The sequence below is a fragment of the Gavia stellata genome, chromosome 20 (assembly GCF_030936135.1).
Source record: "Gavia stellata isolate bGavSte3 chromosome 20, bGavSte3.hap2, whole genome shotgun sequence".
Classification (NCBI taxonomy): Eukaryota; Metazoa; Chordata; class Aves; order Gaviiformes; family Gaviidae; genus Gavia; species Gavia stellata.
In genome coordinates this window covers 17,557,195-17,583,968 of record NC_082613.1, presented here as the reverse complement: position 1 = coordinate 17,583,968, position 26,774 = coordinate 17,557,195, and the positions used below count along the sequence as shown (strand labels likewise).

At 54.5% G+C, this 26,774-nt stretch overlaps 1 protein-coding gene across 1 annotated transcript in view; it reads left to right on the top strand.

The window, feature by feature from the left end:
* The first annotated feature begins 5,932 nt into the window (after positions 1-5,932).
* Positions 5,933-26,774, top strand: part of LOC104254803 (rho GTPase-activating protein 39) — a 30,604-nt gene continuing 9,762 nt past the window's right edge. Inside the window, exons 1-6 of the mRNA XM_059827433.1 lie at positions 5,933-6,019; positions 6,109-6,269; positions 6,840-7,238; positions 16,905-18,213; positions 22,162-22,708; positions 24,671-24,760. Of these exons, the coding sequence (XP_059683416.1) occupies positions 5,933-6,019; positions 6,109-6,269; positions 6,840-7,238; positions 16,905-18,213; positions 22,162-22,708; positions 24,671-24,760 (2,593 nt within the window). The remainder of the gene's footprint in view (positions 6,020-6,108; positions 6,270-6,839; positions 7,239-16,904; positions 18,214-22,161; positions 22,709-24,670; positions 24,761-26,774) is intronic.

Below are 26,774 nucleotides of genomic sequence, written 5' to 3'. Positions count from 1 at the left end.
CTTGGCATTGACGCATCCTCAGTTAAATGACCTCTGATGATGGGATCTGCCCGGTCCTGTGGCCCCACTGCCTCCGGGGGCTTTGCAGAGGCTTCAGCAGCCCTGGCTTGGAGCCATAGGCAAAGAACTGCACCTCTTCATGCGAGGATGCAGCAAGGTGGCTGCCCCACGCAGGGCGTGGTAGCAACCCCTTGTCCGTGCAAGGTGTGGAGATGGTGTAAAGGGAAGCATCAACACTCATAAAGGTGATGTCGACCTATGGCCCCTCAAGTTCTTCAGTCTCCTGCTGTGCAGGAGGGTCCCCTGTCCTCTGAGTGCAGCCGTCCTTCCGTGATACTAAATACGAGACCATACGCTGGCTGTGTTCAGACTCCTCTTCCCTGGAGGAAGAGCTTAATTTCCCCGTTGCTTTTCTAGGTGTTGGGACCACCTTTGAGCATGCTGCAGGCTCCTTTTGAGGGCATTAGTCTTCAAAAATCCCACTTGGTATGGAGTCATGTTTGGCCAAGAAGGACTTGATACTGCCCCAGCTCTCTGCAGGGCTCATTCCGAAGAAGGGAAGTCAGGGAAGGAGGTGGGATCTTGGCTCAGAGCACAGAAGTCCAAAAATTACAGAACATGGAAGTGAAATGGGGGATCAAGCAGTAAGAGCTCTCATTGTAGCCATGCAGAGGGGTTTGCTCACAGCCTGGTGTGAAGCTCCCCGAGTCAGGGGTTTCCCGTGCCTTTCCTTGGGGCTCTCTTGCCCTCGGCAGGTAAATGCCTCCTCAAGTTTGTGCTGAGCGGCGTGTGCAGGTAATGAGTGGAGAGAAGGCTTCATGCAGAGGGCTGGGTGGTCACGTTGTGCTGACAGCTCCAGCTGAGAAAACATCTCTCTGCTATTCTTATCTTTGGACGGCCTTGTGAAGAACTTGCGGTATCCAGGGACCGTGGTTGGCTCTCCGGGCTGTGGTGTCACTTGGGTGATGGTGGCAAGAAAACCGGCTCTGCTGTGGAGTAGTGGCTGTTCGACGACTCGGGGTTTCTCAGCTCTTCCTGCAAGTGGCTCTTCTGTTCTCCTGGATCTGGTCCCTTCCATTTCTAGTCCTGCTCCCTTCTCTTTGGTTAAAACGATTTTATTCATTCCTGGACCTTGCGCTAACATTTATAGTCTTTGTGAGAAGATCTAATCAGGAGATGCTAGCAGGATGCTCTTTCAGGCTGAAATACCCTTTTAAAAATTTTTGTTATTCTTTTTAATTCCCGGGCTTTACCAAGCGGGAGTGGCAGCCGGGAGGGAGCCAAGCTGTTTTTGAAGGAGCAAAGTTTGCAAATGTCCATCACCTCTGTCCCAGAGTTCTGGCAGGACGGAGCGCAGCAGCTTGGCCTCTTACCTGCGCTGTCTGTACAACACTTCATAAAAAACCAAGCTGCTGGCCTGCGAGGGCTAAGCCTTCAGCTGGGAACAAACCTGCCTGCCCGTGTGGGATGCAATTGTGCACAAAAAGGCCGGTGCTTCCTCCTGCTTTTTGCATGCCTGGTGCACCATTGCCCCCCCCCGCCATGGCACCTTGCTGCTTGGGGACCGAGCTTCCCCCCATGGCCCTGCCACCCCTCCAAAAAATCAGTGCGCCTGAGGTGAGTGCCTTCGCAGTCAGGTGGGGCTCGGGGTGAGCGGCTGGAGCTGTGGCCTGTTTACAAGCTATCAGGCGTGGAAAGTATTTGTGTATTTGCTCACGACACAGAGGAAACTCCTGAAGTCTCTCTGACAGTACAGGAGATGCACACTGGGACTGTGGGTTTGTTTCTGGAAGAAAGCGGGAGTTTTGTTGAAATTCCTCTGTGTTGCAGGCTTTGTTGACCGGACTAGTTTCCCGGTACTGCCGCGATGCCAGCGGGCTGCGTGTCCCCACGCTCTGGCTGCAGTGGAGGTTCGGTCTGGGTTTGCAAACGGAGCCTGCAGGGAAGTCCTGCGCCTGGGGACACTGAGTCCCAAGAGATGAGACGGACTGTAACCGCTGCAGTGATCCCACTGGCATGACCATGACTGGGCGCCGCCGTGCCGGCAGGAGCGGGCACACGCTCCTCAGCACTTGGAGCTGAGAGGACTGGGAAAAGCGTTATTCAAACCATTCCCAGGAAACTACTTCTTTAACCCCGTGAAGGGGAGCTGGAATTAATTTTATGTCCAAGTTACAGCCTTATCTCTTTGCAATCCTGGGTTTATCACGTCTTTCCAGAGTTCCTGATGTTATGTTTGAGTCTTGTGTGGCAGCCCAGGGCTGGCCCCGCTCCAGGAATGTGCTCCTTGCTTTTCCTTTTCTTTCTTTACACATGAATGTGATTGTACCAAACTCTTTGGTATTTCAATGTGTTCTGTGCAGATTTTTCCCCTGGTTAAACTCCACCTCAGTCATCCTCAGCCCCTCAATTTTAAGGGGAGCAAAGAGGTCACCAATCAAAGTCATCCACTTACGTGTCTTTGCATGCAAAGATAAATGTAAGCTTGTTAAAACGGAAGACTATAGTTAGCAACACACGCTTGGTTGTGGCCAAGTGCCATGAGAAGAATTCGTTATTTTCAATAGCTTGCACTTAACAGAAAATAGCTGACCTCTCCTTTCTCCCTAGGAGCAACAGTGCTGGTAGAGCGGTCAGTGTTTCAGAGTTTTGCTAATCCAGTTGCTGGCAAAACAGATCAAAACCAGCATGCTCTTGAGCATTGAAAAGGTTGATCCCTCAGCTGGGTCTTGATCCCTCAGCTGGGTCTTGCAGGTGGTTGGTTTTCTTGGTTTTTTTTTTTCTTGCCAAGCAAATACTCCATAACTACCTCATGTCTCTCTCCCAAGCTCGTCCATGTGTGCATTTCTGTGTTGCTTTTGGTGGGGGGGTTCTGCCGTGCCTGCTTTCCTCTTCCAGCCCTTCCAACGCCTGCTCTCCTCCTCCCCTGCCCTTCTGTATGGGGTTTGGGTGGCAAGGTTTTGGTAGCAGGGGGGGGGCTACAGGGGTGGCTTCTGTGAGAAGCTGCCAGAAGCTTCCCCTGTGTCCGACAGAGCCAATGCCAGCCGGCTCCAAGACAGACCTGCCGCTGGCCAAGGCCGAGCCCATCAGCGATGGTGGTAGTGCCTCTGGGTAACATATTTAAGAAAGGGGAAAAACAACTGTGCAACAGCAGCCGGAGCAGAGAGGAGTGAGAATGCGTGAGAGAAACAACTCTGCAGACACCAAGGTCAGGGAAGAAGGAGGGGAGGAGGTGCTCCAGGCGCCGGAGCAGAGATTCCTCTGCAGCCTGTGGTGAAGACCACGGTGAGGCAGGCTGTGCCCTGCACCCATGGAGGTCCACGGTGGAGCAGATATCCACCCGCAGCCCCTGGAGGACCCCACGCCGGAGCAGGTGGATGCCCGAAGGAGGCTGTGACCCTGTGGGAAGCCCACGCTGGAGCAGGCTCCTGGCAGGACCTATGGACAGGAGCCCACGCTGGACAGGTTTGCTGCAGGACTTGTGACCCCGCGGGGGACCCACGCTGGAGCAGTCTGTTCCTGAAGGACTGCAGCCCGTGGAAAGGACCCACGCTGGAGCAGTTTGTGAAGAACTGCAGTCCGTGGGAAGGACCCACGTTGGAGAAGTTCGTGGAGAACTGTCTCCCGTGGGAGGGACCCCACGCTGGAGCAGGGGAAGAGTGTGAGGAGGAAGGAGCGGCAGAAATGATGTGTGATGAACTGACCGCAACCCCCATTCCCCGTCCCCCTGTGCCGCTCGGGGGGGAGGGGGCAGAGGAAATTGGGAGTGAAGTTGAGCCCGGGAAGAAGGGAGGGGTGGGGGGAAGGTGTTTTTAAGATTTGGTTTTATTTCTCACTATCCTACTCTGATTTTGATTGGGAACAAATTAAACTAATTTCCCCAAGTCAAGTCTGTTTTGCCCGTGACGGTAATAGTGAGGGATCTCCCTGTCCTTATCTCGACCCAGAGCCTTTCGTTACATTTTCTCTCCCCTGTCCAGCTGAGGAAGGGGAGTGACAGAGCAGCTTTGGTGGGCACCTGGGGTTCAGCCAGGGTCAACCCACCACACCTTCCCCTCCCAAGGGTGGTGTGCCATGCTCCCCACCTTTGGGTGAAGCCCTCCACCTTCCAGCACTGGCGGCAGCCTCTCCCCGCCCCTAAAGCTGCCAGTGTGCCACCGGGGTCTAAGTCCCCTGTGTCCCTTTTGCTGTTGACTGCCTGCCCTTCTTGTGAAGAGTTATGGTGCTCTCAGAGGTCACTGCTCCTCTTGTGTCCCCTCTGCGTTGTCCCTGGGACCCTCTTTGCCGGTTCCTTGTCCTTACCTGCACTTCTTTGCTGCTGTCTCCATGGGCATGCTCGTCTCACTCTCCTCTCAGCACTGCTGGCCTCCACTGCTGCCCTGCTTTTCCCCTTTTATGCCCTCTTTATGGATGACACCTCTTTGCAGTTGACGATGCTCTTGGTAATGGCAGTGACTTGCTGATTTGTTCCTGGGCCTGTGGTTTGACATTGCAACTGCGTGGAAATAATTGGGCTGGCTCTGTGATTCCCACCCCGAGCCATGGCGTAGGGTGCTGGTACGGCTCTTTGTGTTGCACCTTAAATGAAATAGGGGAACGGATGTAGTTTTGACCAAAAAATACCAAACAACTCAGATGTTTCCTGAACACAGGGTTTTCCAAGTGGGATCCACTCACAGGCACGCTCTTGGCAGTGCCCTGCCCTGCTCTGGCAGCGGTGGGAGCCGAGCAGGAGTCGGTGCCGTGGGGAAAGGCAGTGTGCTCTGCTCCCAGCTGCTTGTTGGACCAGTGCGAACGGTTGTGGTGGTGATAGCCTGGGCCGGGTGAGCTGATCTGGCTGAAGACAGACCTATGCCACAAAAACAGCGGCTTTCACCTGGATCAGCTTCCCAGCCAGCCTGTCTCTGGTAGCCTGAACATCAGCCCTCCATGAGGCTGCGTGGAGGTCAGCATTGCATAGTAGATGTCGTGGTGGGGAGAATTGCACCTTCTCAGAGGCAGTTCAGGTTTATTTTGGGTTGAACTGACATGGTACCTATCAATTTTGCATCCTCAAAGAGTCAAGGAGCAGCCTGCTTTTTAGGGGCACCTGCCAGACTGTCCAGCATTGAATACGCACACGGTTTTCCTAGCAGGGAGGTGTGACGTGTGGTTAAACCCCCTCCCAGAGTTGCCCGGTGGGAGGGGGCACTGACCTTCCCCAGAAAGCCTGGGCAGAGGCGAGGGCTGCGCTCCCCTGCCAGCAAACACCTCCTCTCCCACCACCGTGCCGGCGGGGCTGAGCACCGGCAGCCCAGGCTGCCATTTCGCCCACTTGCAGTGCTGCCGCTGTCAACCCAGACCCCTCCGAGGAGCTGCAGGCCGGCAGCGGAGGGTGTGCGAGAGGGATGCAACGGGATCTTCCCTTCTGCTGCTGCTTCTCTGGGAATGGCTCCTCCTGCCCTGCCCTCGCCAGGGAGCAGCTGGAGGTTGTGCCGGGGCGAGCCCCTGAGGCACTGGGCAGGAGCAGGTTTCAAGGGTGGGCCTGGACCCATCCTCTTCATACGGCTTTTATTAATAACAAAAATAACTTGGGTTAATAGGGCCTCCTGCCTGCAGCCTCCACCGACACAGGGCAGAGGAGGAGGATGGAGGGCCAGGACTTGGGGGGGTGGGGGGGGTGCGAGGAGGAGCTGGGGCACACGTGTAGGTTTTATCTCTGTTTTCAGCTGCACGCTCAAGCGCTCTGCCAGGGGCGGCATCGCTTTACCCACAGTATCTCTCTCGCGCGGGAAGAGACCTTGCTGGGGTTCACGCCCCCTTCTATTTACCTGGGCCAGCCAAAATGATTTTGGTTACAGCATCGTGGAGGCGTTGGCTTTGCTGAGCTCCTCTGCTCTCACCCAGGCCAGCTTTTTGGGGTAGGTGAGTCAGTGTTAAAGGCTGACGTGCCATGTATGAGGACCGCATGGCCCAACACCTCTGTTGCCACAAACCCGTCGTGCTGATCTGCCTGAAAACCAACCCTACAGCACTGCCGGCATTGCTTTCCCGCTGAGCCCTAGGCTGGGCCAACACCCTGGGGCTGGCGAGGGACCCTGGGGCTGGAGGGGCTTCTCTGGGTGGCAGAGGGGTTATGGATCAGCAGCAGGCCATGCCTGTCCTTTGGGTCACCTTATGCCCAAAGGGCCACCAAAGGCTTTGTTCCATCAGCCAGGGGAGGAGGGGAAGAGCTTACAATGGAGATGGTCTCATCCACCCGTCACTCCCCACATTTATCTTTTTGGCAAGCAAGTGTGGGCTTTGAGCAGGGACCAGGTGACCCAGAGGTCCCCTCCAGCCCCGCAGCATATGAGCCCTGCAGGCAGGCGCTTGCATGGGCAGGCTGCCCACATTGTCGGGAGCCAGGGGTTTGGTCTCCCGAGGTGGCACTAACAACAGGGTGCAGCTCCCAAGAGGAGCAGATCCTGCTTTGCAGATCCTCCCTGTGCTCCAGAGCAAGTTCCCCTGCGCATCTCGCCAGGCGCCGGCGCTCCTGCGATCGCGCCAGCCCTTGATGTGAGTTATCAGAGTATCGGCAGACGATGCTTGCCCGCCCCGTGCCGCTTGTTCCGGGCTGGAGGGGTGTGAGCTGATCTCAGGGCTGGGCTGGGGGAGTGACCTCCACTTCCCTGTGCCAGGGAGCTGCTTGTTTGGCTCGGCCCTATCTCAAACCCTTCCCCTCATCTTCCCCTGAGCTCCTTAGATTGCTGAATGGCCCCAAGCAATTCTTTGATCTGCAGCAAGGCTGCCTGACTCCCAGACAACCCATTTGCCTCCAGCCTCTGGCCCAGACTAACGCGGCTTTCATGTCCCTGCAGCTCGGACTGGGTGGAGATCATCGAGCCCCGCTCCCAGGAGCGGATGTATGTCAACTTGACCACCGGCGAGTGCGGCTGGGAGCCCCCTCCCAACCTGAAGGTGCGCCAGTCGGACCAGAAGCAGTGGTGGGAGCTCTTTGACCAAAACAACAACCGTTTCTACTACTACAATGCCATCACGCGGCAGACGGTGTGGCACCGGCCCCAGGGCTGCGACATTGTGCCCTTGGCGCAGCTCCAGGCCATGAAGCGCAGCTCCCAGCCTGACTGCCGGGGCCGGCAGCACCGGGGCAGCACCGGCAGCGATGGCAGAAGCACGCCCATCCAAATGGCCCTCCTGCAGGAGATGGAGAAGGGCAAGGGGGACTGCGCCATGGAGAAGAGGAAAGACCCTGGCAGGTAGGGAGAGATTTAGCCTTCTCTGTTTACATCTAATGGGTGGCTTCAGTTGCCAGGCAGGCACTGGCTGCCCGGCAAACGGGCTGGGAAGCTGTGCTGCCCCGAGAGGGTGCAGCGCTGGGGCAAAGTGCTGCCAGGCCAGCCACGTGCCCTCCTCTTCCCAGGGATCCGCTGTCCGCTTTCACCACTGCGGTACTGCTTGAACATCCCCCGTATAGGCCAGACCTCGTTTGTGTGAGGCACCATAAAAACACGCATCTAAAGATAATCATCGCTCCAGAGCGTTTTGTGCTAAACAGAAGGAGAGGGGATAGACAGGAGAGTCACGCAGTGATGAGAGCTCTGTCGGACACTCGTGGCGGGACTTGCTGGGATGGCTGAGCTGCCGTGCAAGGGGTTAGGCTGCTGCAGGGTGCGGGTAAGCCTGGCTGCTCTGGCTCTTTCCCTCCCCACTGGCTCGGCTGCTTGCATGTGCCTGTGGCTTGGGCCAGGGTGGGAGGTGGGGCTGCAGGGACAGAGCTCCTGGGCACAGTTATTTGCTCACATCAAGCCTGAAATGAAAGAACAATAACGGGATGCTATTTTGTTTGGCTAAGAGATTTTCTTACACTCAAACCAGCCTGACAACAACTGGGTTGGTTTTTTTTATTTTATTGAAACTTTGCCAGCTTCAGCTGCACAAAAGCATCCCCTCCCCAGTGTCTGTGAGACGGCAGACGGGGGCACTGCCCGGGGCTGCCCTGCCTCCCTCCTGCCCTGTCTGGGCATCATCCTGCCCTAGAGAATGTGGTACCAACAGCCAGGGAGGCCGTGCAGTGAGTGGAGTTGAGTCACGCTGAGGAGAAGTGACTCGCCCAAGGGCTAGAGCAGAGCTCGGGTGAGCCTGGCACTCCTGCCATCCATGCCAGTGCTCCTTGTCCCCACTTGTGGGCAACGCAGCAAGCCACCCGTCTTTAACGGCTTGGGTTTTGGATTGAGGTTGCCTCTCTGTGCCTGGTGCTGGCGAGGAGAGAAGAAAAAACCCCAAATGATGAAAACCATGTAGGATGGCAATTCTGGAAAACACATGCTCTAGAGTGCCCTAAACTGAGGTTTGTCACTTGTCTGCTGCCCCCTGCGAGATGCTCCTGTATTCACTTCAGATCTGTGTGACTGGGAGACACTGGTGATGCATGTAAAGTGCACCAGAAAGAGCCCAGAGCTTTACTGGTGCCTGCGATGCTTCCAGTGCCTCCCGCCCCACGAGCAGCCCTCTCTGAGCTTCAGATACGTCCAGAGCATGATCCCTGTCCTGCCAGGAGAAACCCAAACAGTGAGAAATGGCTTAAGCTGAACTCCAGTAGCTCCCAGTTCCCTCTGGTCCCCTCCGGTGACCACAGGTGAGCCACAGGCACGTGGGATTTGCCATGAGCTGACCGGCTTCCCCTCCTTGTCCCTGTGCAGCCCAGCGCTCTGTGGCAGCCGGGAGAGGCACCGACAAACTATGTGCTTCCAGAAGAGTGAGTGCAAGAGCCTTGCATAGGGCATAAAATATCCTGAGCTCCATGGGGTCCAAAATATTTCTGACTCAGGCTGTCAGGAGGAGAATGTGGCCTCCTCTGCCTCAGTCCATGGAATGGCTGGGCCTGGAGGGATCAGCGATGCCAGCTCTGACCCGTCCCTGAGCTCTCCGGCCCTCTCAGCAGAGAAGACCCCACGCAGGCCCCCTCGTATAGGAGGAAGGGGAGCGATGCAACGTGGGCAGGAGTTGCTTTACCTTTTCTTGCCAGCGAGGCTGGTGCCAGGCAGCACCTCAGGTGTCACTGCCAGTTCTCCTGCAAGAAAGCGGAGCGGGAAGGGGTGCTCCCTCGCTCCATCCTGCTCCCAATTTTTGCAGCAACCTTGGGATGCTTTGAACCTGCAACAAACTCTGTTGAAGGGCAAGGCACAGGTGGGCGAGGAGGGGACGGGCAGCACAATCTGCTGCCTACGCAGAAGGGACCCACGCCTCTCCAGTTCTGAGAGATGGGATGTTCCTAAGAACGGTGGATTTCTACCTGGAGGACTTTGGAATGCATTGTTATTGCAAGGGGAACCTTGGAAACCCCACTGTGAAACAAGTCCCCGACCCTGGGAGAACCACGGGAAGAGGAGAGAAAGGGCTGGTCCGCATGGACAGCGGGGCTGGGGACGGCAGAGCCCACCCGTGGCCCTGACCGGTGCCGTGCCCGAATGCTGCAGACCAGCACACAGGCTCTGCTCCCAAACAAGACTGTCCTCTTCAGGCCTTGGCCCTCCACTGTGCGCGGTCCTTTCTCACCCATGAGGTCCGAGGAGCTCCAGCAAACCCCAGCGCAGCTTCAGCGGCTCACAAGACACTTCCAAAATGCTACCAGCAGCTTTCAGCCCCAGGCTGGTCTCACGGTCCCCGAAGGAACACGTCCATCCTTTGCAGAGCTTTCCAGCATGTGAAAGGATCATTTGGGCCCCATCTTCCCTGGAGAGAGTCCATCTTCCTTCCTGCTAGGATCCCAAGTGCTCAGGAGGGGTCTGGAGCTGTAAGGCAAGTGCTGCCCACTGTCCTTGCTCCAGCGAAGGAGGAGCAGAGCCGGCGCTGGGCTTGGCAGCCCCGGGAAGCACAGCCAAAAGCCAAGACAGGAGCAAGAGCACGTGCACGGGCAGAGTGGCAGGTGTGAGTGGCAGCTCGCTTGGAAGCTAACAGGCTGCTCAGACGTGTGAGGCTCTTCCAGAGCCTCACACCAGTAAACCGCCACCATTTGCCTGTGGAAGCTGCTTTCTTGGAAGCAGTAGACTGAGCACTGTTCCCTTGCACATCCATCACGTGTTGTCACTGCTGTTTGTGAGCAGGGGTTGCATGTCCGGTTATGGCACAGAGAACGATTTCCCTACCCAAGGTTGACAGTCGAGGAGAGATTTCTTGCCTTTTACGAGGTCTTAAAATGGTGAGCAAAGATCTGAGCCTAAGGCAAGCGTTCCCAGGTGGGATCTAATGCCTTTGCCTGGGATCTAGTAACAACAAAAGCACACCAAGCTTGTCAGCTCTGTTGTCTGGTTGTTCCCCAAAGACAAAAGTAAGTGTATCCTCTTCCTTCCCTCGGCAGGGATACAGCTGTATAAACAGAGGGTGAATACGCTGAGTGCTGTTGGTAGCATTTGACATCTTTATAGGTACCTGCGCCCAAGACGGTTTCACTTTTGTCTCTAATGGCAGCACAAAAGATTTGTTTTTCTTCCCTTCGTGTTTGTCATCCCGTGATAGATGGAGAGGCCAGAAGAGACCAGCATGGTCCCCAAGAGGGGCCTCCTGCAAGCACATGCCACAGAGAGCTGAGGGAAGGGATTTTGTCCTTTTTTCAGTAATACTTTGTGGTTGAGGGTTTTTTTTCTTTTAGCAGACTGGGTTTTCCCACCCTTCCTCTTTCGTGCCTTCTATCAGCACTGCTAAATCTGCCGTGCCCGCTGCCAAACCCTCTGTGCGCTGCCCTTGACAGCCTCAAGCAGAGCAGAGATACTCAGCGGCACTGCACTGCCGCTCCTTGCTGCCCGTTCCCTCCATCTACGTGCCGATCCCACCCTCTCCCTTGCTGCCCCACCGCTTGCTGCTGCTCTTCCAGCTCTCTAAAGCGCACCAGCTCAGAGTGGCCTTTTCTAGACACTGGCCCTTGGCTTCCCCAGGCGGCACAGGGTGGTCGACCCCCCTGGGGAAATGGCAGCCGCTTGCTGAGAGGGGGATGCTGCTGCGATCCCCAGAGCCTCCTGGGGAAGCTCTTCTGCCCGTGCACGTGCTCTTGCTCCTGTCTTGGCTTTTGGCTGTGCTTCCCGGGGCTGCCAAGCCCAGCGCCGGCTCTGCTCCTCCTTCGCTGGAGCAAGGACAGTGGGCAGCACTTGCCTTACAGCTCCAGACCCGTCCTGAGCACTTGGGATCCTAGCAGGAAGGAAGATGGACTCTCTCCAGGGAAGATGGGGCCCAAATGATCCTTTCACATGCTGGAAAGCTCTGCAAAGGATGGACGTGTTCCTTTCGGGGACCGTGAGACTAGCCTGGGGCTGAAAGCTGCTGGTAGCATTTTGGAAGTGTCTTGTGAGCCGCGCTGGGGTTTGCTGGAGCTCCTCGGTCCTCATGGGTGAGAAAGGACCGCGCACAGTGGAGGGCCGAGGCCTGAAGAGGACAGTCTTGTTTGGGAGCAGAGCCTGTGTGCTGGTCTGCAGCATTCGGGCACGGCACCGGTCAGGGCCACGGGTGGGCTCTGCCGTCCCCAGCCCCGCTGTCCATGCGGACCAGCCCTTTCTCTCCTCTTCCCGTGGTTCTCCCAGGGTCGGGGACTTGTTTCACAGTGGGGTTTCCAAGGTTCCCCTTGCAATAACAATGCATTCCAAAGTCCTCCAGGTAGAAATCCACCGTTCTTAGGAACATCCCATCTCTCAGAACTGGAGAGGCGTGGGTCCCTTCTGCGTAGGCAGCAGATTGTGCTGCCCGTCCCCTCCTCGCCCACCTGTGCCACGGCTCAGCGTCCTGGGCTGGGACGGAGAAGGGGCTTGCTCTTACCATGCCAGGAAGGTGTGCTGGAAGGGGAGTTAGAGGAGACGTGTGACATGAAGGCCATGCAGGTGGCTGTGAGGGTACCTCTGCCTCTGCCAAGTCTGGTTTGCCTCATCATGGGCTTATGTTTCTCGAGGCCCGGTGTACGTAATGCCAATATTAAGTTCTTTATAATTGGGCAAGAGACACCATCATGATTCCTAATACAGGCTTGTTTCCTTCTTGTGCCGCTGGCCTTGGGGCAGGGTGTGCAAACACAATGCGCTTTGCATGTGTCTGCAGAGCTCTTCTCGGGGCTGTGCAGACCTGGGTTTGGGTGGGTCGCCTCCGTGGGGTCTCCATCCCTGCCTCCGGTGTGGGCACTGGAGGCAGTGGCAGCAGTGCTGCTGAAGTACAAACATCCCTGTTCATTCGCCTCTGTCAAAGCACCAGGAAAACCACTGCTGGAAAGGGCAGAGCTGAGGTGCCGGACCTTTTCTCCAGGCTTCTGGGAGGGAAGAGCAAACAATGGAGCTCCGGAGCCTGGGAAGAGCTGCCGGATACGCTGGGCCTGCTGGAGCTGGGTGCGGGCTGGGAAAGCCAGTGCCGGGTTGCAGTGTTTATATTGGAGGTACTTGAAAGCATTCCTCGAAGGAACCGTCTCGGGGGACTCGGCAGGGTCTCTGATGCTGGTGGCTGAAGAGCACGGCCGAGAGGCTGCGCTGGGACATTTCTGCCCTCAGTGACACTGGAGCGGCACAGCGTCCCTGTCTCGTCTGGCCCTGTGAGACCCCCCTGGGTATCGCAGCAGGGCCATGCAGGGACACTACCCTGGCACGAGGAACATGCCTGAGTCCCACGCTAGCCCTGCATGCAAAGCTCCTGGGTGCAATACCCTCTCCTTGAAGTAGGAGTCCCTGTGGGCACACAGCGGGCATTGGGGCGCCCCGGGGAGGTACCAATACCCAGCGGGTACTGAGGAACCCCTGGCAAATGCTTGGGTATCAGGACGAGTCCTCGCATCCCAAATCACAGCCAGGGAGGAGCAGTGGCATGGTGGCCTTGCTCGTCTGCCGCCTCTGACTGCACCTTTGCAGTCCACCCTGCTCGGCTGCCCTGCATGGCCGTCGTTCCCTGAGAGCTGCCCGAGTCCTGCTGGGCTCTGCCGGCTCCGGGGGTTCGCAGCAGTTGGTCTGAAATGGTCCGGGGTGGGCTGGGTCCCAATGTGAGCTTTGCCCTCAGCCCGGAGAAGGGAACATGAGTCCCCAGAGGCAGCGGAGCCTGTTTCTCCGGCCCTGTTGCCTGTTGGGGCGCAGACCACAAGTGCCAAAAACCTGCTGTGGGGAGGCTTGCTGCTCGTGGCAGAACCCCTTGCCTCACTGCCTTGCTGTGGCTGTCTGTCTAACCCGTCCTGCTGTCCTGCCGGCTGGTCTCGGGGCATCCACAGAGCAGGCGCAGGGAGAGAGAGCCCTGTGCCAGCGTGGAGCTCCTGCCGCTCCCCGCCACGTCCCACCCGCGGAGCCAAGCCTGTGCTGAGGCCCCACCCCGTCCTCCCGTCCCGGGCAGGGCCAAAGCATGGGACGCCTTCCTCCCGCCCCGGTGAAGTGACTCAGGGCAGCGAGGAGCCATCACGCTTTGGGGCGCCCGTCGCCCTCCGGCTGGCACCGGCTCGCAGGTAGGCAGCTTGTCCTCTGAGGGAGGCCGCGAGCACAGCACCCCCCTTTCTTTTCCAGATCAAATCCCTCATTGCTCATCTGAGGGCCAAAATCTGGGCTTTGCTTTTTTTCATGGATGCAGGGGCAGAGGTTGTCACCAGCTGGGGTCCCACAGGACCCTAAAATCATAAAGTCATGCTGGGGCGGGAGCCCATCTCCGGCAGCTGGGCTGGTGGTGCCGCTCGGATGCCCAGTCCTCCACCCGAGCAGGGACAGATCAGGACGTGCCCAGCACCGCCGCGTGGGTGGGAATCAGGACAGGCACTGATACGACTGATAGGGCAGGGGCTGGTGCCACTGCCTGCTGTGCAGGCCCGGAGAGGCTCCTCGCTGTGGCCCAGAGCTGAGCGAGGAGGCAGCAGAGCTTCGGGCTGAGTTCCTGCCCCTCCGGATCGGCGGGGGTTTGGTGAGCACCGGAGCAGTGGGCACTGGTGGGCCTGCCAACGCCGGGCGGTACCGGCGCCAGCTGAGCCTGCGCAGGGGGACGAGTCTGGTCGCGCCGTGCCTGACGGATGTGGGTCTGCCAAGCCTTCACTGAGCGGGTGATTCAGCTGCGCGCGCAGCTGGCTGGAGGTGCAACGTTGTAGGTCAGGGAGAGGAATAACCTCAGGAGGTGGCTCATGGGACGTGGGGTCCAGTGCCTTCCCACAGAGCACAGGTTATTTTCCAGCCCTGCTACAGCTGGGGGTCTCTCAAGGCAGAGGGACACACCTGCAGCTCGGGGGCTGCGGCGCTGCAGGGCTGCGGCTCTTCTCCCCCGGCGCCCAACAGCTGGATAGTGCTGGTCCAGTTGCGATGCTGTTCCGGCTGTAGCGTTGAGTTAAAATCGCACCCATGCGATCACTTCTGGCCTGCCCGCCGAGTCAGGAGCCCATGAGTGGCTCTGCCCTGCTTGTCCTTGCCACGGCTCTTTGTCAGCCTCACTCCCCCGCCACGAAACAAGCTGTTGGTACAGCCAAGCGGAGGGGTAGGTGGAGGGGTGTCAGAAATGCTCATTTAAAAACCTACCAAATGTTGCTGCTCTGGTTCTTCCTGTTAGTCCAGGAGCTCTTTGAGGAACAACCGGGTCTTCAGCAGCGCCTGCGCTTGGGATCGGGGCTCGGCTGTGTGCAGGAGGGACGTACTGGTGCGAGGAGCAGTCCCTGCGTCCCCCAGGGAGGGATGCCTGGTGGGTTGCAGGGCTGCGTGTCCCCACGAATGCCACCCCCATCCTGCCGTTACTGCTGGCTGTTCCCTGCCCGCATCCTCGCTTGGCGCCGCTGGCGGTCACCCCCCTGCTCCAGGCATTGCGCCTCCGGGAAGAAGCACGCAGAGGACAAGCCGCTGATGGCAAAACAGGAGTGGGAGAGCGGGGCCTGTGCTTGATGGCAGCTTGGGCAGGTGGAGGGAGGCCAGTCGCAAATCCCTTGGTGTTTCCCAAGCAGCCACTCTTGGGACAGGGCTCGGGTCAGTCCTGGGCTGCGACGCTGTGAGTGGGAGGCGGTGGCTGGGGGACAGTCCTTCCCCACGATGGTGGCATCTCCATCTTGAAGTAGTGTCAGGACCTTCCTTAAAATAAAACCCTTTATGCCTTAGCGGGAGATGCTGGGGAGGTCTCTGGAGCAAGGGGAGCCCCAGGATGGGAAGCAGAGGACGGTGACCCTTTCTCATTCCCTCTCCAGTCACCTGGGTAGTTGCAGAAGGCAGAGTCGCGTGTCTGTCGTGGGAAAGGAGCCAGGCCCTGCAAAGGCAGTGGCGCAGCACGGTGTGGCCAGAGGGCGGCAGGGGCCTTTGGACCCTGGCCGGGAGCCAGCCGCTGCACCCGCGGCGGGGCAGTGCTGGCGTCTCCCAGCGCCGCTGTGCCGAGGTGGGATTCACAGAGACGCAGTGCTGTCAGAGAGCATGTTTTGACAAAAATATGGTAAGTGGTGGATGGGGAAGGGGCACGCCACCCCCTTAGGAGTGAAGTGATTGGGAGTGGATGTGGGATATTGGGTGTGGGGCAGAGGATGTGGGGCAGGCAACGGGGGGGGGGGGGGGAGCAGGTGAAATACGCACCCACAGTGACGTGGGGCTGCTGCTGTGGGGCAGACGTGTCCTGTTGCAGCGGAGTGTGGGGAGAGCGGGGTGTGTGCAGATGCACCTTGCCGGTGGGAGAGCCATGGGGGGGAGGACAGGCAGAGCACCCCCAGGGAAGCTGTGCTGAAGGAGGGGGCTGGGAGCCGGCAGGTGAAAGGTCTCTGGAGAGCAGCAGCAGAGCGCAAGAGGGTTGGGATGTCTGGATATCTTGGGGCTTGGTGGGGAAGGCACAAGCTGGGGGTAGCATCACCGAGAGGCAGCTCTGGGCATGCGGTGGAGGTGGGTCCATGTGCTGGTGCAGGGGCCATGCAGGACGTGCAGGATGGGGAACAAGTGTTGAGGTTCAAATAGAGCAAAATGGCTGTGAAGGTGTTACGGGAACGTCTCCTGTCGCAGACGGGGCACGCACAGCGCGCCCTCAGGTCTTACCCAGTGATGGCTCATAGCAGATACATGGAGGGAGGGGACAAAATGGGGCCAGGTCCAAGGGGACCTTCCTGGGGACAGTGGTGCCTTTGAAGACCTGGAACTCAGGCTGGTTTAACAGCCTTTCCATTCCCTTTTCCTCAGAGCTCACAAATCCAGACCAGCTATAGCCACAGCTTGACAGCAGGTTGTACTTACACTGCAGAATGCGCCTTTGGGACTGGGATGTTGCAGTGGGCACGTTGTGTTGTGGTGGAACCCGAGTACCATCACGGGCCATGAGAGCTGAGCAGGGCCAGTAGGTTTGGCCAAGGGAACCAGATCTGAGGGCATCCGGACCGGACTGGGAGGATACTCTACGCAGAGGCTTGGTGGGTTGTGTGGGAGTGTAACGCGCATCCTGTGAGCCAAAGACGTCTGCCCCCATACACCTTCCATAGACCTCATAGGTTCTTCTGCAAAATAAACACGCATTTGGAAACTTAGATCAAAAAAATAATGTGGTCTGGAAGGACCGTCATCATAGTTTGACAATCCGAAGGCAGATGCTTGGGATTATTTTCCAACTCACTGCTTGAGTGGTCCAGAACAGCTTACTGGTCTTCAGCTGGTCGTTCTGGGTGCCGTGCTAGCTAATGAGCCTTGGGAAGCATAGGTTGTTTCCTATCTCAGTGCTGCTGATACCAGACAGGTTATAGTATGATGAACTTGTTTCATCTCGTTGTTCTGCTGTTCATGACTCAGAAACTTATCATGTGTGTAACAACAATGTGTTTCTGTTTCGGGAAGGGGGATCTCCATGAAAAAACAATCAAGAGCTGATATAACTGCTTGGGGAATCTCCAGGCACTTTGAGACTAACAATCTGGTATTTGGGTAGAAGTAGAGGATACTTCAGTTAATATAATTCTCAAATAATTCCCTGTATTTGTATCTTTCTTCCTTTAGGGAGACTCCTACACACTGGCAGCCTCTGCCAGGCACGAAAGCAGCCATGTTGGTCAAAGTGAACAGTTTGAGGCAGATACAGAGCTCTTCAAACAGTTCGCTTCAGTTGCAGAGTGCTCCAGAGGCCAACAGCCAAAAATCTCTCCCAAAACCAGCCATATATTCTCAGCCTCAATCCATGTCCCAGAGCCCTGGAGCCACAAAGAAAATGCCTACAGGAGAAACAAAGCAGTCTATGCAGATCAAAAAGATGGAGAATGGTGGGTTTTGCCTAGTGCTGATGAATGGTCCGACTTCTCAAACACCTCCAAGGAGCCAGACAGGAACCCCCCAGCCTGCATCCCCCAAGTATGCCTCCCCTGCACCTATATACGATGAGCCATCTTTAGAGTCTCCAATTTATGATGAGCCACCAGTAGATATGGACACTGAAACCATCAGTATGAGTGGGATGTCTCCACCACGGTCACCAAGCAATAGCTTAAAAAAGCAGCTGCAACCAACCAAATTATTCCAGCATACAGGTATGCAACAGCAGCAAGCTGCAAAGAAGCATGCAAGAAATCCCTCTTCCACTGAATACAGCCCGATTGGCAGAGAATATATAAAACACATGGTCAACGTTGACCAGTCTTCCAAACTCTCCCACTCTTCTGCTGCAACAGCTGATGTCTCTACTAAACTGCCTGGTCAACTTACTTCAAAGGACAGCTTCAAGCAGTCTTGGAGGATCTTGGAAGCCAACGTCCTCAAGAACATGGAAGCCCACCACAGTCGGCAGAACAGCCTGCAAACTCAAGAGTACCCAACCGGTATCAGCCATCAGGATTCTGGTTATTCGACTGGCCCTTCTCCAAGCTTGAGAAAAAGGAAGGGAAGGAGGCAAGGGACAGGTCAAGGAAGACCTGGCTCTGTGGGCAGTAGCAGCGAGCTCACGGCTTTGAATGATAAGCTGATTGCCGAGATGCGTGCTGTGGTGGGCAGGTCAGCAGCTTGCAGGGGAAGCAAAGCCAGCCTCGATGCTGAAAGTCTGGAGAGTGGCATCCCGGCAGAGAGCAGCAAAGTCAGATTTCAGTCTGACCACTTGAAAAAATGCATCAGCCAGAGCTCAAGGGACGACGTCTCGGCTAGTAATAGGTCTCTGTATAGACAAGGCCTGGAAGGCAGGGGCAGCTTTCCCAACGATGTGGCTGCTCCACAGGACACAGTGAGGCAGAAGAGGACTTTTGAGAAAATAGATTCTTTAGAAAAGAATGTGACCAGCCAGACAAGTTTGGCTTCATCAGATGCTACACGCCACTCCTCCCAGGTACCTCCCCATCTACACCGGGTTAAATCACACGCCTTTGCTGGACTGTCGTGGTGCAGAGCTGAGTACCTGGTCTGCTCCCGGGTGGGTTTAGTGGATGTGCTGCAGGCGGAACACGTCTGTGCCTGCAGAATAGCAAACAGGTCACAAAGCTTCACAGCTTTGCAGGTGGAGACCCCATTTCAGACCAGTGGCATGAGAGGAGGGGGAATTGTGGAGGGGCTCATGTCCAGCAAGCCCTCAGCGCTGCGACGAGCTCTGCTGTGTTATTTGGGTAAATCTACTGGCTGATCATTTTAGTGGCGCTCATGTCTTCTTTGGTAGCCCTTGCCCTCCCATCTCCTTTCTGCACTGGGACGGCCAGAGTTGGTGGGGTACAGGACACAGCCGTCAGGATTTGCGTGGCCACATGACAGCATTTTCTCTTTTTTTCTCTCTCTTCTTTTTCTAATAGTTCCTCATATTCTGTTCTCCCTTCTGATCGTTCCTGAGCATTGAATGGAAATATTCAGAAAACCGGTGACAGTGACTCTAGCATCTTCTTGTTGGAAATAGCTATTTTAAAGCCTGTTAGTGTGCTTGCATAAGTGGAGTAGTTTTTCTGTATAAGACAGCACTTCTGCAGAATTTAGTTTGCCATCTTTTCTCTTACTTGGATTTGAAGGAACCTCCTGCTTCATGGTTTTAGTTCAGATTTAGGTTCTACAGAGGTAATTTTATGTCCTGTGAAGGTTTTGTCCCTTTTTTCTTTGCTCATTCTGCCAGTTATTTCACTCCTGCTGAAGAGTCTGAGTCTCTGCATCTCTTCTGCGAGGCACAGCTGGTCACCATACTCCAGCATGAAAAGTGACTATTTTAACCCTTTGTTCTGTCTTCTCTCCTGTTTGCTAGTCCGCAACCTTTCACGAAGAAACTTGGCAAAGCTCCTTGACCATTTCAGATTGCCCCAGTAGATCTGTGAGGTGTAACTTCTCTAAAAGCCAGGCTGACACCTTCCGGCTTTATCAGATTTATGTGTGTGTGTTCTTCTCTTTACTGTAATTTCTGATTGATAGTGCCTTGCTTTCACCTGAAACCCTTTTAAAACTGATGTCATGTTCCCGCATTTTCCATTTTTCAGGCACAGGGCCAGTTTGAGTTTACATGACTCACATGTTACAGTTAATAGTTCAGCAATTTCATTTCACAGCCTCTTTAGACTTGTTGGAAAACTGCTATCCAGTCTTCAGGATGTGTTACACCTCATTGCATTGACGGGGAGAGCTGAGACTTGATGTCTTGATTATGCACAAGAGATGGTGGGTTGGGGATAGGCTGTGAATGGCCTTGAAAATGAAGAAAAATAATTAATGTGTGGTAGGATGGAGAAGGAGAATACAGTGGAAGATGTAAGGAGATGGATGTTGTGGTAAAGGCAACGAGTTAATAAATAAATACTGTATTTACAGAAATACTCTGAGATGTAAAAGTCCAAGTAAGGAGGGGAGGAGGTTGCAGAGAATATGGCAGCAAAATCGCTGCCTCACCTGAAAATGGCAGTGTGTGGCTTGAGTCACCAGCAATGTCCTGTGCTGGGCTTGTGTGATGGAGAGGAGAATCAGGAGACGAGGAAATTCATTATCCAAGGAGGGTGGGCAGAAGTTCTAGGACAGGCTGAGTAGAGATGGATGTGTACTGTCAGCACAAAGATAATAGCTGGGTAGTTGTGTGAAGGAGATTTGAGAGATAAACTCTAGAGAGGAGAGAACCAAGAGCCTGTTGAAACTCTAGAAAGTATGAGGAGGTGGATCCTCAGAAGTAACATGCTGAAGGAGCAATTAGGGTGGTAGGAGGAAAACCAACCCCTGGCATGGAAGGTGGATTGAAGGAGACCGAGGATGGAGACGGCAGAGAACTGCGGGCAGGGATTTTTGGGCAGCGTGTTGAGTGAATTCAGAGAGTGTGAGGAGGCAGAGGGGTAACTCAAGGGATAAAAACCCAAAAAGAAGTAGAAAAGCAGGAGAAATAATTGTGCCCCAGGCTGGCAATAAGAGGTGGAGTATGATGTGTGCTAATCTCATCATCCACATGTAGGTACATGTTGGGTGTAAGATAGGGAAGGGTTGGACTGCACAAGCCTCTGTCGTGAGTTCAGCAGTTCCTCCTTACTAAGAAGGAAACACTGACTTGCTCTAAACGTTTAAGAACTAACGTGTATTTTGGGGTTGACCAAAATATTAGGCCAGGACCAGAATAGAGTGTGGCATGCAAGTTAAAGGTGATCTGCAAAGAAGGAAAATGCATGTTTTATTTCCCTTTTTCCGCTGCAAACCCAAAATTTACAGGATTTCTGTTTCTTTGGCTTCCTTTAAAAGCCAAAACCCTCAAGACTCTCTTGTTTGGCTTTTTCCTACTTGCTGGAGATCTCCTTGGAGAGTGCAGAGCGGAGTGTGGGCTATTTAGCTCTCCGTTGCTGTATGTGGGAATTTCAAGTCTTAACAAAAAAGTCTGTTTCCTAAAACAACTTGTTGGGTGTTTGAGTTCAATATGTGTCCCAGGCTGCCACTTCCATCCAAAACAGGGAATTCTGGATGGGCAAAATAAGTGTCTTATTCTCACAAGTAGTTATTACACATCATTTTCTTGGGATCAGTACTACCAAAGCTCTAATTATGTAGTTATCCGTAGCGATCACTGGCGAAGAAGGATGGACAAGGGCTGCATGTAAAAACTGCATACCAATTCTGGGAGGAAGGAAGGTCTTTGTCTCTGCTGCTTGTCTCTGTAAACTTGTGATCAGTGGACTTGTCCCTGGGGCAAATGAGTTTGATCACTGCAGACTGCGGGTGGGGAGCAGCTGTCCCTAGTTCTCTGAGAAGAAAAAACAACCCAGTACTTGTGAACAATTCTGATTTAATTTGGGGAAGGTTATGCTTGTCTTGGATAGGAAAACATGGTAGGGAGCCCATCGCAGAGGTGTCCCCGAGTCCTGTGCAGCGGTACTCGCAGAAGTGCTGGGTCTGTAGCCACAGCCTGTATCTTCCCCACGGACGCTGAGGACCAGGGCCGTTTGGCAGGAGGTCGTGGCGTGTCTGTAGGGTACGATGAGAGCCAGCTCCATCCGTGGTGGAAGTTGACTGATGCAGATATGCGGTCTCCTTCACTTCACCAACTCAAACACGATTTATTCTACCTGGGTGACAGCCTTACCATCAAAATAGCTGTGGCCATGCTCTGCTGTGCCTCTCTTAGCTTCTCCTGTCCCGTTTGTGCGTCTGGCCAGTATTTCCATTAGGAAGGTCATGGTGGAATTGAGAAACATGTTTTCAGTGCCTCCGTGCGGAGGCTGTTCAGGCACAGGCTGCCTAAAGCTCAGCAGCTCCTGGTGGTTGCTAGCCATGTTGATTTGGTTTTGTCTTTTTTTGTTTTTTTGCTAGAACTTGGAAAAATAGTAAAGGCAGGAACCGGCTATGGGATTGTAGGGGCCACAAAGGGTAGAGGTGAGAAGGAAACAGTGCTAGAAGTGCTGTGGCTGTCTAGTCTCTGCCACCGCCTGGTGTTCCCCACCCACCTCCTGGGCTCCTGTGGCTCCGCAGGAGCTGAGAGGTGAAGAGCGGGGAGAAACTTGGCTCCTTGGTGCGTGCTTGGTGCCACAGAGCTGTACTGCTGCTCTGGGAGTCAGCCCAGCTCCTGCTTGGGCTGTCCCTGGGAGCTCTGGGACAACTTGGGCAATCAGCCCTGCTACTCCATGTCCCAATGCTTTCCTTGGGGACAGCATCAGTGTGTGGCCGTGCCAGCCAGGCTCTTGCAGAACTACAGGTGTCAGCCACCGATTCTGCACAAAATCGTGTTTTGTACAGATTCACCACTTAGCAGTTGCTGGTAGCTTCATGATTCACTGTTGATAATTTTCCTAGCAGGGTAAGGAGTCATCTAAGCTGCTTTTAACACGTCTGTTCTCCATTGCAGCCCGGGACAATAGAGTTGGACCCCAAGCAGGGGAGCAGCGGCCAGCCTGGCGGCTGCGTAGGATATCATTTCCCTTACAATACTCTACGGAAGCCCATTTCTCAGAGCAGCATGGCAGACTGGGCTTCTAAAAACCTGAACATGCACACGCAGGGCATCTTCCGACGAAGGATCTCCATCTCCAACATGCTGTCCTGGAATGGTGGCTCTATCAAAAAGCCAATGCTCATCACTAGCAACCGCACCATCAAAAAAGAGGCGTGTGAGATGTTCAAACTGGTGCAGAGCTACATGGGAGATCGTCAGACTCGCATGGACCGGAATCATGTGGCATTGGTCACGGTCACCAAGTGCTGGAGCATGCAAGGTTTACGGGATGAGCTCTACATACAACTGATCCGGCAGACAACAGATAATACATGCTACCGAAGTCTGGCATGGGGCTGGGAACTGATGGCCATCAGTCTGGCCTTTTTCTCCCCATCGCCCAAATTTCAGTCTTATCTGGAAGGTTACATTTATCGCCACCTTGACAGTGATGAGAACAGTAAGTGCCTCATGCACACCCCCTCTGTCCCCAGCAGCATTCTGGTGGGTTGTGCCACTTACTCAGGGTTGTCTGGTTTTTGAAAATACAGGTAGTCACCAGCCAGTGCTGTGGTTTCCGTCAGTGAGAGCACCATGTGCTGGGCGAGTTCATCCTTCCTTGGTGGGATGAAGCTGCCACCACATCCTCTCCCTGCAATTCTCACTTGTGTCTGGCAATGAAATGCCAGCCCTAGACTGTGCTCATCTCACCGACCAGCATGGCAAGATAGATCAGCACTGAAAAGAGCTGATTTGGGCCCGCCAAGGGCAGAGTTTCTTTTGGTTCTCTGAAGACATGATTTACTTCAAAGTTCCTTAAAGCAGGCCAAAAAAAAAAGATGAACGTTAATAGAGAATTTTTTAAGGCAGCCATTGCAAATGTTACAAACAGGCCTTAGCTTGGCAAATAGTTGGGGATCCTGAAGGACACTGGCTTTTGTTGTGAATAGATGCGATTTATCTGTCTTTCAGAAGCCTTGGGGACCAGCCCAGCTTATATTCAGTTACTACCCCAATTTTAAATTGCTATAGCATCCTGTGCAAAAAAAAAAGCGCCAAGTGCCAGCCTGGGGAGTATTTATTGGCTGATTTGTCACTATTTCAGCAGTGCTCGCTGTGTCTTGTCCAGTCTCAGGCGAGAAACAAGAGCACCTATTTCCACCTGGGGCTTCAAACGTAGGTTAAAGCCCCCATAGATCTCCAGGGCAGGTGCGGAAATTCTACCTAGAATCACAGAATCACTAAGGTTGGAAAAGACCTGTAAGATCATCAAGTCCAACCATCAACCCAACCCCACCATGCCCATTAAACCATGTCCCACAGTGCCACGTCCATACGTTCCTTGAACACCTCCAGGGATGGTGACTCCACCACCTCCCTGGGCAGCTTATTCCAGTGTCTCACCACTCTCTCTGTAAAGAAATTTTTCCTAATATCCAGCCTAAACCTCCCCTGGTGCAACTTGAGGCCATTTCCTCTTGTCCTATCATTTAGTCATTTGGAGAAGAGACCAACACCCACCTCACCACAACCCCCTTTCAGGCAGTTGTAGAGAGCGATGAGGTCTCCCCTCAGCCTCCTCTTCTCCAGACTGAACAACCCCAGCTCCCTCAGCCACTCCTCATCAGACTTGTGCTCCAGACCCCTCACCAGCTCCGTCGCCCTTCTCTGGACACGCTCCAGCACCTCCATGTCCTTCTTGGAGTGAGGGGCCCAAAACTGAACACAGCATTCGAGGTGCGGCCTCACCAGCGCCGAGTACAGAGGCACGATCACCTCCCTACTCCCGCTGGCCACACCATTTCTGATACAAGCCAGGATGCCGTTGGCCTTCTTGGCCACCTGGGCACACCCCAGCACCTCTCTGCCCCTGCTAGCGCGTGCAGCGGTGGAGGTGGGTCCTAGGGGCAGCGCTGGTACAGTGCCAACCTTTGTTTTCTGATTTCATGCTTGAAGCCTTAACATGGGGTTCCTTCAGTGAACTGCTGGATGTGCAGCACTGGTTTTGGTTTTCAGGAGGGTCCTAAACCCTTGTCACTTCTCCCCAAAACCATTCCTTCCAGCTACACTTGGCCCAGGAGCAAAAAATGATCCTGCCAGCACCGGGGTCTAGGCAGCAAGGAGGAGTGATCTGAACTATTTGGGCAGGTTGTTCCTTCTGCTGGTATTTAGGCAGTAAGCTTATTTAGGTGTAAGCTTGCTGCCTGGAGCCCCTTCTCAACTATTTGGCCATTTGGAGATGTTGAGTGATGTTCTGGGCCTTTAGCTCGGGTGCATTTGGAGCTGGCTATGGTACAGGACCTTTCCCTGAGCAGACCTCCTTGTTCTGGAGTTAGGCTGGCTGCCATGTCTAAGGGCAGTTCTGGGCTTTGGTATTTTATCATTCCACTTTATTAATCCAGAGCCTCTTTTGAATTTTCAGTTGCCCAGCGCATCAAGGAGCTTGTGGATCTGAAAAACAAGAAGAACTCAAAATCCAGGAAAAAGAGGAAACAAAACACCGAGGATGAAGGTAAAGGGAGGCACAGCATTGCAGGGAGCCGAGAGGGAGGACTGCGCTGACCTCAGACAGGCGGGGATGCTGAGCTCCGCTGAAAATCAGACTATTTCTTTAAGCGCATAGACTTAGATTCGGGAAGCTTTACTGCAGGTGGTCGGTGTGAGAGGTTTGACCAGAGCGTGGATCAGCAGTGCGGGTGGCAGCTGGGCAGCACGGGGGACGAGTAGCAGTGTGGCGGCAGGAGGGGACCCCTTTCACTCACAGTTGTGTGAGAAAAGGGATTTTAATTTGGATGCAGACCTGGGGCTGTGATTCAACTGGTCTGTGTATGCCACCGAGTTTCCTATAGTACATGCCAGTGCTAAAAGCCACATGAGCCAGTGTGTTGAACCTGTCTCAATTGTAGTAGTGGATTTTGTAAACCACGACCCAAGCTGAGGACCTTCAGGGAGGACACTGATATCTAGCAAGGAGCACTGCCTTTTTCTCTCCGGTATTGGCTTCCCCTTGTCCGCGCTTCCTTGACTCTGCAGTCCAGGGCTCGCAACAGCATCTCTCCCGAATGAACAAGAGCTCACGTATTCCCCCAGCCTCAGGCTTTAACTGCTGACTGCAGGATAATACTTTATCTGGCTAAAGTCTTGCTAGACAAAGTCCATTCAATTTTTTTTTATATTGCTTTCAGGAAACTTGAGCCAACCCTGTGAATTCATATCAGGCAGCAGTTAATATCATGTGGCCTCGGTGGTTTTAATCTGGGAGAGCTGGAGTCCAGCTTCCTGCATTGCTGAGCCCTACCTGACGCCAGCAGGCAGGCATCTGAAACGCCGCCGACACGCCGCTGCGCTCTCCTGCCATGGCTTCCGTGGCTTCGCTGTGTCACTGCTCCCCTGAGGCAGCTGCAAGCCTGGGAAGTGGCTGAGGAGGCCCCTTGGTCACAGCCCGTGCAGAAAGAGCGTCTGTCACTTCTCTGTCTCCGGTGGGATTCGGAGCAGAGACCTGAAATTGCACAGAGGGATTATATTTCCGGTAGGGATATGTGTTTTTCCTTTCCTGTTCAGACCCAGGAGAGTTCAGCCCATTCTGAGCCTTCGAAAAGTCATTTTGCCTGTGCTCAGAGGGACTTTGATATCTTTATGGGACAACTCCCCAGAGATTGCTCTGCACAGGGCGTGCTCGCTCTGTGGGCTGAGCAGGCTCTTCTGTGCAACTGCTTGTCTATGTTGCATGTGCTGGAGTTGTGCTTAGGAAGACAGAGGTAGATTTTACCTAAAAATAAAAAATAAATTTAAAATAAAAAATACATTTATTTTTTTTATATATATGTATATATGAAAAGTTATGAAGAAGGCATGCCAGGATAGCTTTATAAAGTTTCCAGAACGAAGCACTTGAAAGTCAGAAGTGCCTGTGTGGCCTCAGCTGGGGCTCTGGTGACAGGTCACACTCTGTTCCCTTCACTGCACCCTGACTGCTCTCTGGCACACCGAAGACCCGCTCTGGCCGTGAACTGGGGCTTCACAGTAAATGAACTGGTCTGCAGGCGTCTGCTGGCTCCTGCAGAGATGGCGAGGGGCACAGCAAAGCAGGCGGGAGCGCTGGCAGGTCACTTGAACCAGCTTTTTCACAAGTGACCGATAACGCTGAGGGTTTTTGCTGGGGCCTGACCTCAGAGCGGCACCTGAAGTAAGGGGAGATCTTGGCAGAACACACCAGGTTCTGTCTGCTGCTGGCTGGAAAGGTCAGGCTTTTCCTCGGGACGCCTACGTCTGCTCCACTGGCCCCACTGGCTGGATGTGTGAGGGGTGGGTAGGATGCAGCTCCCTGAAGTGGCGAGGTTGTTGTGAGAAGAAGTTCATGAGTAGCTCTGAAACACTTAGATGCTTATGGATGCTGTAGCAGCAATTTAGTAGAGAAATCCATAAGGAAATTAAACGTACTGTCTTCAAACCGAACTGGATAGTAGATACGTACGCATGTATGTAAGTCTTTCAGTGAAAAATTGAGTTAAAGCAGTGATTTCCCC